We start from the raw sequence: 12575 nt of genomic DNA, 5'->3' as shown, positions 1-12575 counted from the left end.
TTTTTCAAGGTCACCACTCAAGACCCTTTAGGGTGGAATCATAAAGACACATGATGGGGATCAGCTGGTTAGAACAGTGGTAACTATTAATATCTCCATACTAAGAATGGCAAACTGGTTCATTTCCTTGGCAGGCCAGTTCATGTGCCTTGCTGGTAATCTGTCAAGACAGGTGCTATAGTACAGAGGTATACTATCAGCTCTGCCTACGCTCTCCCTCATGGGGAGATCATCTGCATTTTGTTTTTGCCCGTTCTGAGGCTTGAACTCAGGGCCTGGGCACTATCCCTGGGCTTCTTTTGCTCAAGGCTAGTGCTCTACTACTTGAGCCACAGCACCACTTCTGGCCTTTTCTATTTATTTGGTACTGAGGAATTGTGCATGTTAGGCAAGCACTCTACCGCTAAGCCACATTCCCAGACCCCTCTTGTATTTTTCTATAGGAATAATACTATCTAGGGGCAGGGTACCTTTCTTCTGCCAACGGCCATTTAGATATTTATAACATCATTTACAGGCCATACAGAATTAGCTATGCAGGCAGATGGCTACAGGCAGCCTACAAAAAGCATATGTATCTGTCCTATTATGTACCAAATGAGTTTGCAGGCCTTATATATATGATCTGAGGGGCAGATGTTCTAGTCCTGCTACATCCAGCTAAACCAGTCTTTTTTTTCCTGTACATTCTACATTGCTTCAGCCTTTGGGAGTCCGGAAGGGACGTGGGTGTGTGCACATACATATGCGCATGCAAAGCCTTCTTCCCTGTAATGTCTTCCTTCTCAGAGTACCACAGTGCATTCAAGGTACTTTGTAGTCTCCCATAACTTTTAGTAAATTCTGACACCCCTTCCCCTATCTAAAAAGCTTCTGGAGACAAGGTATTCTGATTGTTGTTTTTCTTTTTTTTTTGTGGTGCTGGTCCTGGGGCTTAGAAATAATTTCTGAGCTTCTTTTTGCTCAAAACTAGTGCTCAACCATTTGAGCCTCAGCTCCTAGCTTTTTTGGTGATTAAATGGAAATAAAAGTCTCATGGACTTTCCTGCTTGGGTTGGTTTTGAACAGTGATCCTCAGATCCTCAGTGATCCTAGCTCCTCAGCCTCCTGAGTAGCTAGGATTACAGGTATGAGCCATCAGTACCCAGCTGATTCTTGCTTTTTATTGTCTTATGACTAGAAGCTAGCTTCTTACAACATAAACTTCTAAAATGAAGCATCACAGACATAGCTGAGTCCTGGCCAATGCTATACCCTCCAGGACTGTTTTCACTAGGAAGATCTACGATAAAGGGTAGACAGAGGCCAACTCTCCAGAGGGCCTCGCTTCGGGAAGAAGTGACCTGGCCTCTGCAGTCTCAGGCTTGCTGAGCATTATCAGTGCTGTTTCCACTGTTGGCCTGTAGGGGCTTTGTCATATTTCTTTCTTAACATAGCCCCGAATACTCCCTTTCTTAGTCTATGCAGCCGTTAGTACTATTTTAAGAATAACTATGAGAAACATATTTGTTTCTCCTACTCTGTATTCTTCATTTTTTCTTTTTTCTTGTTGCAGTGCTAGAGACAGAAGCAGTGCTAGAGACAGAAAACAGGGCTGGGCTTGAGCTACACCCCAACCCTTTTATTCTTTTTCCTTTGTGTCCATCACTTGGACTTCTGTATGCATAAGAGCTCCTACAAGGAAAATAACCAGAAGCTATGTATAGCTACTGAGCTTCAAACCAGATAGGTATACACAGGAGTGGGAGATGAATACCTCTCTGGCTTCTCCACAGGCTTAAATGTTGAGAATGAAGCCTGAGCTAATGGAAGTATTTCACTCATTAGTATTCCATACTGAGAAACAGTAACCAAAATGGATCCTGTGGAACCCACCGTAGGCAGACTGTACCGTCTACAGCCCTTCTCAAGTAGAGAACAAAGTCTTTCTGTCTTCTCCACAACCCTCCTACATTGCTCTGAGGTAAGAGGTCTTCCTACTTACACATGCCATTCGGTGCTGTGAGGGGTACCCGGGGTCCTAAGATGTTTCCAGGCATTGGAGGCATACCAGGAGGGGCAGGGCCAGTCCCAGCAGGGTGGATGTTGGCTGCAACAGTGGGAATCATGCGGCCTGGCATGGGTTGCCCAGGCATCATAGAACCTGGGCCTGGTATCTGACCTGTGGAGGGAGAGTTCAAGCACTTTAAGTATACAAGGAATGGGCAGAAGAAAGGGAACAACTCACTGTCCATGAGGATTAAAACAAACAATAACTCACCAAAGGATGTGACATACCAACAGAACAATGATCTGTGCTTACTCCTATGATCAGATTTTTTTTTCTTTTTCTTTTGTTTTTGTCTGAGACTAGGACTCAAACTGAGTATCTGATGCTTTCATTAACAGGCTTGAATTCTTATCACCTGAGCCATGCCTCCAACCCCAGCTTTTATTTTTTTTAATCTACAAAAGGAAATTCATCCCTAAGTCACTGGTGGCTCATGCCTGTAACCCTAACTACTCACAAGGCTGAGATCTGAGGATCCCCATTTGAACTCAGCCGCGGCAGGAAAGTCCATGAGACTTTTATCTGCAATGAGCTACCAGAAAACTGGAAATGGCACTGTGGCTCAAAGTGATAAAGCTGGTAGAAAAAAATTCAGGGACAGCACCCAGGTTCTGAGTCCAAGCCTTATGACCAGGAAGGAGGGGAAAAAAAAGCACATCCCTAAAAGAGAGCATTCATTCTGGTTAGTTTGTGTGAACAAGGGATTGTCAAATGTCTTCCTGGGCAGACACAATGCCAGGTACAGACCACAGTGAATAGAGAAGTAGAGACTGGCTCAAAGTCCCAACAGCTACAACTCAGCACAGACCATGCTTTGTGAGGGTATGTCTAGCTGAAGGGCATGAAGATCATCATTCAAAAAGATTCTGGGGCTGGGAATGTGACTTAATGGTAATTTTTGCCTTGCATACATGAAGCCCTGGGTTTGAGTTCTCACAGCCACATAAATGGAAAAAGCCAGAAGTGGTGCTGTGGCTCGAGTAGTAAAGTGCTAGCCTCGGGGACAGTGTCCAGGGTGAGTTCAAGCCCCAGGACTAGCAAAAAAAAAAAAAAAAAAAGAAAGAAAGAAAGAAAGAAAGAAAGAAAAAAAGATTCTGAAGTCTATTCACAAGAAAAAAACCTTTTCCTACAGAGCCCATCATGAAGTACTGGACTAGGAGAAGCAAGGGGGAGGGGACAGGAAGATAGGTAGCTACCTGACTTTTTTTTTTTTTGCCAGTCATGGGGCTTGAACTCAGGGAGGGCCTGGGCACTGTTCCTGAGCTTCTTTTGCTTAAGACTAGCACGCTACAACTAGAGCCACAGCACCACTTCTGGCTTTTTGTTTATGTGGTACTGAGGAATCGAACCCAGGGCTTCATAAATGCTAGGCAAGCACTCGACCACTGAGCCCTGAAGGATATTTCTTACATTCAATTTCATTTAGTCTTTATAGAGTTTTCAGCAAATTTGTTTTTTTTTTTTTTTTTTTTTTGGGTCCAGTTGTGGGGCCTGAACTCTGGGTCTGGGCATTGTCCCTCAGCTCTTCAGTCAAGGCTAGCGCTCTACCACTTGAGCCACAGCACTATTTCTGGCTTTTTTTTCTGTGTATGTGGTGCTGAGGAATCGAACCCAGGGCCTCAAGCATGCAAGGCAAGTGCTCTACCACTGAGCCACCTTCCCAGCCTGCAAATTTGTCCTTTAAAGAGTCTGGCAGAAAATATTTTAGACCTCAGGGTCTCTGTGTAATTATTCAACTCTGTTGCTGTAGCATGTAGTTGGATAGAAAGGAGGTCTACTTTTGAACCCACTATAGAATTCTGGCCCAGAGACAAAAGAATACTTTTTTTTTTTGCCAGTCCTGGGGCTTGAACTCAGGATCTGGGCACTGTCCCTGAGCCTCCCTGTGCTCAAGGCTAGGGCTCTACCACTTGAGCCACAGCGCCACTTCCGGCCTTTTCTGTTTATGTGGTGCTGAAAAATCGAACCCAGGGCTTTATGCATTGCTAGGCAAGCACTCTACCACACAGCCAGCCACATTCCCAGCTCCACAAAAGAATACTTCTAATGAATAGTCTTACAATAAAGAAAGCCAAATATAGGAACCAGCAACAGAAACCAAGTCTAGCAATGGGTATGTGCTGCCTCCTACCATCAGGTTTAGACTGGATAGAACCCTAGGCAAGCAAGGAAGAACACATTCTACCAGCTTCTACAGGACAGCTGTAAAGTGTACCTTTATAAAGGAGCCAGAGCCAGTACTGGGTGGGTGAGTGGGGGAACACTGCAGGTGTGTGTTCATCTAAGTATGACACACACTGCTCAGCCCCCATCATTTCCCACAGCACAGAAGTTTTACACTTTGATGACGTATCTGAAGAGTCTAACTAGTGGGCCATCCCCGGCAGCAGCTCTCTTCAACATGGGGTACAGATGTAGCGGCCTAAAATCTAAACAGCCACAATCTGGCTGCACTCACCCTACCCTAGATGTGCACTCTTGGCCGAGTCACTCGGCACGTGTGGAGCTTCTGAGCTTATTTATACTGAGGGAAGCTAAGCAGCTGCTTCCTTTACCACAGGACTTGCAGTGATTGAGGGAACTGTTCTTTTTATTTTTATTTAAAAAAAAAGCAAAACAAAACAAAAAACAGTGCCTCGCAACTCAAGGGCAGCGATGGGAGGGAGGGAATGAGAGGAAAAGAGGGAACAGCTTCCACTAAGCAAAAGGAAAGCAATGTACCGATCACCTGATTTGGAAGAAATAGTTGTGTTGTTGAAATTTATACAACTCACAAACCTGATAGACCAGGATAACGATGATTTGCCTTGTGAAGGTTAAAATGTGTTTGCGACTTTAAGTTTCACTATCCCATAATATTATGAAATTTATGCAATCATTTAATCTCAATAGAAAATTATTAAAAAAACAAACAGTGCTTTGTGCTTGCTAGCCAAGGACTCTGCCACTTAAGTCACATCTTCAGCTTCATTTTGCTCTTTGAATGTGGTATTATGTTTCTGTCCAAGAGGGCCTGGACTGTGAGCCTCGTCCTTCAAGTGTAGCAGGGATGACAGGTGTTCATGACTCTACCTAGCTTTTATGGGTTAAGATGGGGCCTGAGCTGTGTGAATGACTCCTATCTGTAATCCTAGCTTCTCAGGAGGCTGAGAATCATGGTTCAAAGCTGGGCAGGGCAAGAAAGTCCCTGAGACTCTGATCTCCAATAAACTACCAGAAAACTGGAAGTGGTACTGTGGCTCAAGATGGCAGAGTGCTAGCCTTGAGTGAAAAAGCTCAGGGACAGTGCCCAGCCCAGGTCCTGAGTTCAAACTCCACACCGACAAAAAAAAAAAAAAAAAAAAAAAAAAGATGGGGCCTTAGGACCCCCCCCCCCCCCCGGGTTAGTGTGAGGCTATGACCAGTCTTCATCTCTTACCTCTTGAGTAGGTAGGATTTGATTTTTCACAGTGTCTTATGATATCACTAGCTCATCCAACATGCTGGTGAAAAGCAGAGTCAGATACTTTGTATGGTATAATTTAGTATGCCAAATACCTAAGGGACTTTACTTAAGAACTTTATAAAGGTTAACTCATTTGATCCCAATAGTCATTTCATCTTCTGGGGGAATAGGGAAGGTAGAAAGATTGAGTAAGTCCCCCAACAACACAGAACATGGAAATGGAGGCACCAGACCTGGGCCTTGAGCTCTAGAGATGGTGCTTTTGTAACCAGAGCCCTCCTACGGATACATTTCAGCTCTCTTCTGGCAGGTGCTGAGACACTGAATGATACAAACCTTGGTACCACCAAACTGATGGATCTGTTGCTTGCTCCATGGCAAGATCCTGACAAAAACAGTTTCTTGAAAGCAACCTCAGAGTGTGGGTTCCAGCAGAGAAAAGAGCTATCCAAGAAACAATCTGGCAGAGGGAAACATCCCTAGCAGATCAACACAAACCCATGGTGACGCCTGTCCATCATGTGCTGGGAATAAGCTTTCAGGCTAAGCAGTGTTATTTGTAAAGCTACCTGCTCTGAGCCAGTGGCCCATTTACCTAGTTCCCTATATCTTCATGTTAATAAGCTGAGACAGAGCAGCTTTAGGAGTTTTCAAGTCTACAAGACCGGGGCTGGGAAGGTGGCTCAGTGGTAGAGCGCTTGCCTTGCATGCCTGAGGCCCTGTGTTGGATTCCTCAGCACCACATAAGCAAAAAAGAAAAAAGCCGGAAGTGGCGCTGTGGCTCAAGTGGTGGAGCCCTAGCCTTGAGCTGAGGGACAGCGCCCAGGCCCAGAGTTCAGGCCCCACAACCGGAACCCCCCCCCCCAAAAAAAAAAAAAAAAAAAAAATCAAGTCTACAAGACCAAATCAACCAAAAAAAAAAAAAAAAAAAAAAATTAAAACAACTCTGCAAAGTGGCAGTATCACAGTTACTGGGGTTTATCTGAGGCATGACTATTGCTAGTTGAAATTTTCTTCTCAGTATCTCACTATGACAACTTAAAAATACGAACTGCATTACTTATCGTTGATAGTCTCTATGAAGGATTAAAAAAAAAAAACCAACAACAGAACACCAAAGAAGGGCTGGGAAGGTGGCTCAGTGGTAGAGCGCTTGCCTTGCATGCATGAGGCCCTGGGTTCGATTCCTCAGCACCACATAAGCAAAAAAAAAAGCTGGAAGTGGCGCTGTGGCTCAAGTGGTAGAGTGCAGAGGTGAGGGGCACCACCTAGGCCCAGAGTTCTAGCTCCATGACCAAAAAAAAGAGCAAAAAACAAAAAACAAAAACACACCAAATAACTCCTTTTCACTTAACTGTGAAGCCTGAAGCCTTCTTGACAGGGTCTATATATGCATGCAAAGTGTGACAGCACAATGGCTCCTTGGAAGGAATGACAGCAAAAAAGGAAGGACTACAGGACAGATAATGATTTCTGTTTCTTGTTTTTTTTTTTTTTTTTTTGGTCGGCCACGGGGCTTGAACTCTGGGCCTGGGCGCTGTCCTTCAGCTCTTCAGTTCAAGGCGAGCGCTCTACCACTTGAGCTACAGCACCACTTCCGGTTTTCTGGTGGTTTATTGGAGATAGGAGCCTCACGGTCTCTCCTGCCTGGGCTGGCTTTGAACCGTGATCCTCAGATCTCAGCCTCCTGAGTAGCTAGGATTACAGGCGTGAGCCACCAGCGCCCGGCTGTTTCTTGTTTTTTTGGTAGGTCGTAGGGCTTGAATTTAATGGGTTTGGGTGCTGTCTCTGAGCTTCTTTTGCTCAAGGCTAGCACTCTACCACTTAACCACAGCAACACTTCTGGCGTTTTTTGTGTACATGGTACTGAGGAATGGAACCCAAGGCTTCATGTACGCTACCACTAAGCCACATTCCCACTACCCCCCCCACCCCCACTCCATTCTACTTTAAAGGGGCATCTTTTTTTTTCCCCTCCTTCCTTTTAAAAGGAAGCAGGGGAGAAATGAAGGGAACTGGAGAGAAGACAGAACTATTTTTCTTGCCAAGCAATGCTGTCCATCTGAAATGGAAAGATCTTGAGGTTTCTGTGGTGTCTGAAATATCACTGTCATCGTTTTTCAATAGATTACCACCATGTATGAGGGTACTCCCTTCTAATTCTTACTAGTTTGTTTGTTTTGGTTGGTCATGGGCTTGAACTCTGGGCTTGGGCGCTGTCCCTCAGCTCTTCAGCTCAAGGTGAGCGCTCTACCACTTGAGCTACAGAGCCACTTCCGGTTTTCTGGTGGTTTATTGGAGATAGGAGTCTCACGGTCTTTCCTGCCTGGGCTGGCTTTGAACCGCGATCCTCAGATCTCAGCCTCCTGAGTAGCTAGGATGACAGGCTTGAGTCACCAGTGCCCGGCTTCTAATTCTTACTAGTATAAAATAACTATATAGGCCCATATCAGACTAAAAGGAGCCCTTATCAAACAAATTAAATGCTGTGTGTGCATTTTTCCCCCCAGGTATTTCCTTCCATAGTAGATAGGAAAAATGAGAAGAAAGAGAAATATGGCTTCAAACCATCAGTAGCAAAGCATAGGAAAGTGGGAGTCTGACCTACATACAAGCTTTCTTTCTTCTTCTTCCCCTTCCTTAAAAAACACACATACACAAAACAGCAGGCATCCTAAGTCAGAAAAAAATGGAAAGGCTGTCTAAAATTAAGTTTAGCTAGTAGAAAAATTCCTTATACTTTCTTGGGTTTATTAGGTCTTTTATTAAAGCTAGATACCCATCATCTCTAATGGGATATTAGCTAAGGATTTTATTTTTATTCTTTGAAATGCAAGGGGAAGGTGGGAAGGAAAAAATAAAGCTGCGAAAAGAGACCTGTGAATATCTTGTCTTGTATTTCATGCATCCATTTTGAACTATGCAGGCATCCTCTGGCTGAGTCCCCAGCAGAACGGAAATAACACAATCAGGGCCAAGTGAGGGGAAGCCCAGGCTCCTTAGAGATTGCTCCTCCCCATAGCTGCTTCCTGGGAGAGCCTGCCACAGACACTCTTTGTGAAGGACTGGGCCCTCACTGTTCTCTTTGTGAGAGTAACCTGCTATTCCGGAAAGTGTATGGCAGCCTTATCATCAATGCAAGCAGGACTAGAGGTACCACAGATACCAAAAACTGCTGATGTGATGAGCTATTCCTTTTCTCTTTTCAGTATGGGGTCAAGACCACAGAAAGGGCTAAAGAGAGACGATTAATTATAATCCTTTCCTGGGTACTATTTCCTTAGTAGTGTTGGATAAGTAAGTAGGTCTAACTAAGGGGCTTAAAATTAAACCCAAGTGTCTGGGTCTGGTGTGGTGGTGCATGCCTGTAATAGCAGCTAATTGGGAAGCTGAGGCAGGAGAACCATGAGGTCAAGGCAAGGATACGATTTCTTAGGTAAACAAAACAAAACAAAGAAAACTAGGAGCCTTTTGCCTTGGTTGAAATGTCCTGGAACCTGTATTTTACTGACATAAAATATTCTAGTTTTGCCGGTTCAGGTAGTTTATGCCTGTAATCCTAGCTACTATAGAAGGCTGAGCTCTGAGGATCACAGTTCAAAGTCAACTGGGGCAGGAAATTACGTGAGTCTTATCTCCAATAAATCACCAGAAAACCAGAAGTGGTACTGTGGCTCAAATGGTAGAGTGCTAGCCTTGAGCTGAAGAGCACAGAGACAGCATGCAGGCCCAAAGTTCAAGCCCCATGCACGACACACAGACACAGACTAAAAATATAGTTTTTGTCACTGAAATAATATCATGAATGAATTCTCATCAAGCTAGACCAATTTCTATTCTGATTTTCTGGATACTTCAAAAGGAAACCATGAAGATATTGAAACTAACAAGCTCTCTTCCCACACAAAGGCTTCCTGCTGCAGGCGCCTTGCTTGAGATCCATGAAGCATAAATAATCAAGAGTCTCATTTCCCACTCACACAAGGAGGCAGGGTTCACCACTGTCCTGGCATACTAGGCTTTTGTTGTCACTTTGACGGCACCCACTTTTAGGCAATCATCCTTCAAACAAGTGCCAAGAACCCTGGAGTTCTGATCACCTCACCACCGAGGAGATCTCCAGTAGTCACTTGTGGCCTTCCTGCTTGCTTGTATGTGGACACTAAAGGACCTCAAGAAGCAGCAGTTACCACCCAGGCCACTCCTTCATGGTCTTCCATGTGCTTTCCTGGATCCTGGAGCCCAGATGTAGTCAACAGATACACTACATGTGCCTGATTGGTTGCTATAATGACTATGCATCTTTTTTTTTGGTAGGTTGTGGGGCCTGAGCCCTAGGGCTGGCGTTGTCCCTCAGTACTTCAGCTCAAAACTAGCGCTCTACCACTTGAGCCACAACGCCACTTCCAGCTTTTTCTACTTATGCGGTGCTGAGGAATGGAACCCAGGGCCTCATGCATGCAAGGCAAGCACTCTACCACTGAGCCACCTTCCCAGCCCCCATGACAATTCATTTTGTACCATCTGAAATGGGTAAGCCTTAGAGAGAACTACTGTAGTTTAGGAATCATATGAAACTATTTTACAGCTCACATGAAAAGGGATAAAACGCACTTTTGTGGATTTCATCCAGTTCAGCAAAATGTGAAATAAAGATGGTAAAAAATGGGTGTGCAAGTACGTAAGCAGAAACATTCTACTGCATGTAATTCCCCAGCTTTTTTGTTTGGTGGGAACAAACCAATCTGAGACACTTTAAGACAAATTTAAGTAAATATAGCCGGGGATTGGTGGATCATGCTTATAATTCTAGCTATTCAGGAGGCTAAGACCCGAGGATCAAGGTTCAAAACTTTGAGCAAAAAAAATCATGCAGGCAGAGTTCAAGTTCTAGGACTGGTGCAGAGGCGCACGTGTGCACACATACACATGCGTGCGCAGCACAAATATGCACACACAAACATATACACACAGCTGGAGTTTGCAGGTAAGTTAAGAGTACGATGAAGGGGCTGGGAGCATGGTTTAGTGGTAGAGTGCTCGCCTAGCATGCATGAAGCCCTGGGTTTGATTCCTCAGTACCACATGCACAGAAAAAAATGGAAGTGGTGTTGTGGCTCAAGTGGGAGAGTGCTAGTCTTGAGCAAAGAAGCTCAGGGACAGTGCCCAGGCCCTGAGTTCAAGCCCCAGGACTGGCCCCCCCCCCCCCCAAAAAAAAAAAAAAAAAGAGTACAACCAAATAATAGTGAAAGAGACAAAAGTGTACATAAGGGTTTTCTGTGAAAATCCCAAGTACTTGAATGAAAATAAGGTTAAGAATGAGGAAAAAAAGAGACAAATCAAATGGAATACGTACAGTTGCCATTTAACACTAGCTACTGATGTCCCAGTTCCACCCACGATGTAGAATACCAACCTGCTATTTGAATGGGCTCTATCACTACCTGATACAGTTTTGCAGAGAAAAATCACATACTTATATAAATTCTACAGAGCAAGAAAATCTGAACAAGTTCATCATTCAACAATAAATCTGCCTTGATCCTTCCCCTGCTACTTCCCTGATAATGCTATCATTCAGAGACTGACTCTTCCTGTCTCTTCCTACACTACAAAATGTAAGTGAAAATCAAAATCCTAGCTAACTGACCTGGTCAACTATCTAGGACAATTGCTCAGCAACTAAGGAAAACGTTGCTCCTATTCATTTCCCCCCCCCCCCAGGTAAGGGGTAGGTTTATTCATTGTCCCGGCTGGCACCATGCCATTTTGGTCCTCCATGTGGTGGAGAAAGGCCTGGGAAAGAGAGCTGGGAGAGTTGGGAAAGAGAGAGAGCTGGGAAGAGAGAGAAAAGAGCTAGAAAAAAGAGAAAAGAGCTAGAAAAGAGAGCATCTGGGAAAGAGGTGGGAAAGAGCAAGCTAGGAAAGAGAAGAGATCTGGGAAAGAGAAGAGAAGGAAACAGCTGAGAAAGAGCTAGAAAAGAGCAGAGAAAGAGCTAGAAAAGAGAAGGGAGCTGGGAAAGAGAAGGAAAAAGCTAGAAAAGAGCAGAGAGTGCTCCTATTCATTTCTAAAATGTAATAAACACTGTTTGGAGGACCTGATTGTAATTCTTTTTTTTTTTTTGGTTGGTCATGGGGCTTGAACTCCTGAGCCTCGGCGCTGTCCCTCAGCTCTTCAGCTCAAGGTTAGCCTTCTACCACTTGAGCCACAGTGTGCTACTTCCGGTTTTTTGGAGGTTTATTGGAGATAAGAGTGTCATAGACTTTCCTGCCCAGGCTGGCTTTAAATGCAATCCTCAGATCTCAGCCTCCCGAGTAGCTAGGATTACAAGCATGAATCACTGCTTGTAATTCTTACACCTATGTCAGCCAGAGACTAGAGAGGTAAATATATGCAAGATATGTATCCCATTGGACCATCCTCAGGCATACCCCAATTCTATTCCTTTAGTGATACATATAACAGAATGTGTACATTATGTCCTACCTACCATGGTCACAGACACACTATTTAGTTGAAAGCTTGAAAATTGGGTGTGTGTTCATCAGTGGGAAATGGATTGGTGTAGTAGGGCACAGACATGCAGTGAAATGCTGTAACAGAAAACAAATGTACAAATCGTTTACACAGTGCACACGTCTTATATATGGTGTTGAGTGTGGGAACCAGACAGAGGAAATTCACTATGTTCTTCTATTCAGATAACAATGAAATTCAGCCCAACTAGTGTGAACAGGGTTGAAAGTCAAAAGACACATACTTTGAGAAGTGGGGAAATTGTAGGGCAAAGTGTTGGTTTACTTAGGTGTTTATATAGTCAATAACTACCTATGATTTATGTTTTTCCGTATGTATCTCTCAAATATAAGAGAATATTTTGTCATGTATTAAAAAGACCTTGCCTTACCCTGAATGATTCTTTCTATTACAAATTCAATGTGGAGACCCTATCTTGTAGAGAGCGTGAAGAAGAAAGTGACCTATTTCTTTTTTAAAGGCTATTTTTATCAGTTAATTTGCTGGCACTGCCTCACTAGGAAAATAGTTCTTTCCAAGTCTGCTGAAAATTTTACCTCAGCC

The 12575-nt window shown here is 44.0% G+C and overlaps 1 protein-coding gene across 1 annotated transcript in view; it reads right to left on the bottom strand.

The window, feature by feature from the left end:
* Positions 1-12575, bottom strand: part of Smarcc1 (SWI/SNF related, matrix associated, actin dependent regulator of chromatin subfamily c member 1) — a 101551-nt gene that overhangs the window by 3167 nt on the left and 85809 nt on the right. Inside the window, exon 27 of the mRNA XM_042665919.1 lies at positions 1985-2161. Coding sequence (XP_042521853.1) covers positions 1985-2161 — 177 coding nt within the window. The remainder of the gene's footprint in view (positions 1-1984; positions 2162-12575) is intronic.

This window comes from Dipodomys spectabilis, unplaced genomic scaffold (assembly GCF_019054845.1).
Source record: "Dipodomys spectabilis isolate Male_0828 unplaced genomic scaffold, ASM1905484v1 ptg000360l, whole genome shotgun sequence".
In the NCBI taxonomy this organism is placed as follows: Eukaryota; Metazoa; Chordata; class Mammalia; order Rodentia; family Heteromyidae; genus Dipodomys; species Dipodomys spectabilis.
The sequence above is the reverse complement of the archived record's forward strand: the minus strand, read 5'-3'. Positions and strand labels throughout refer to the sequence as shown.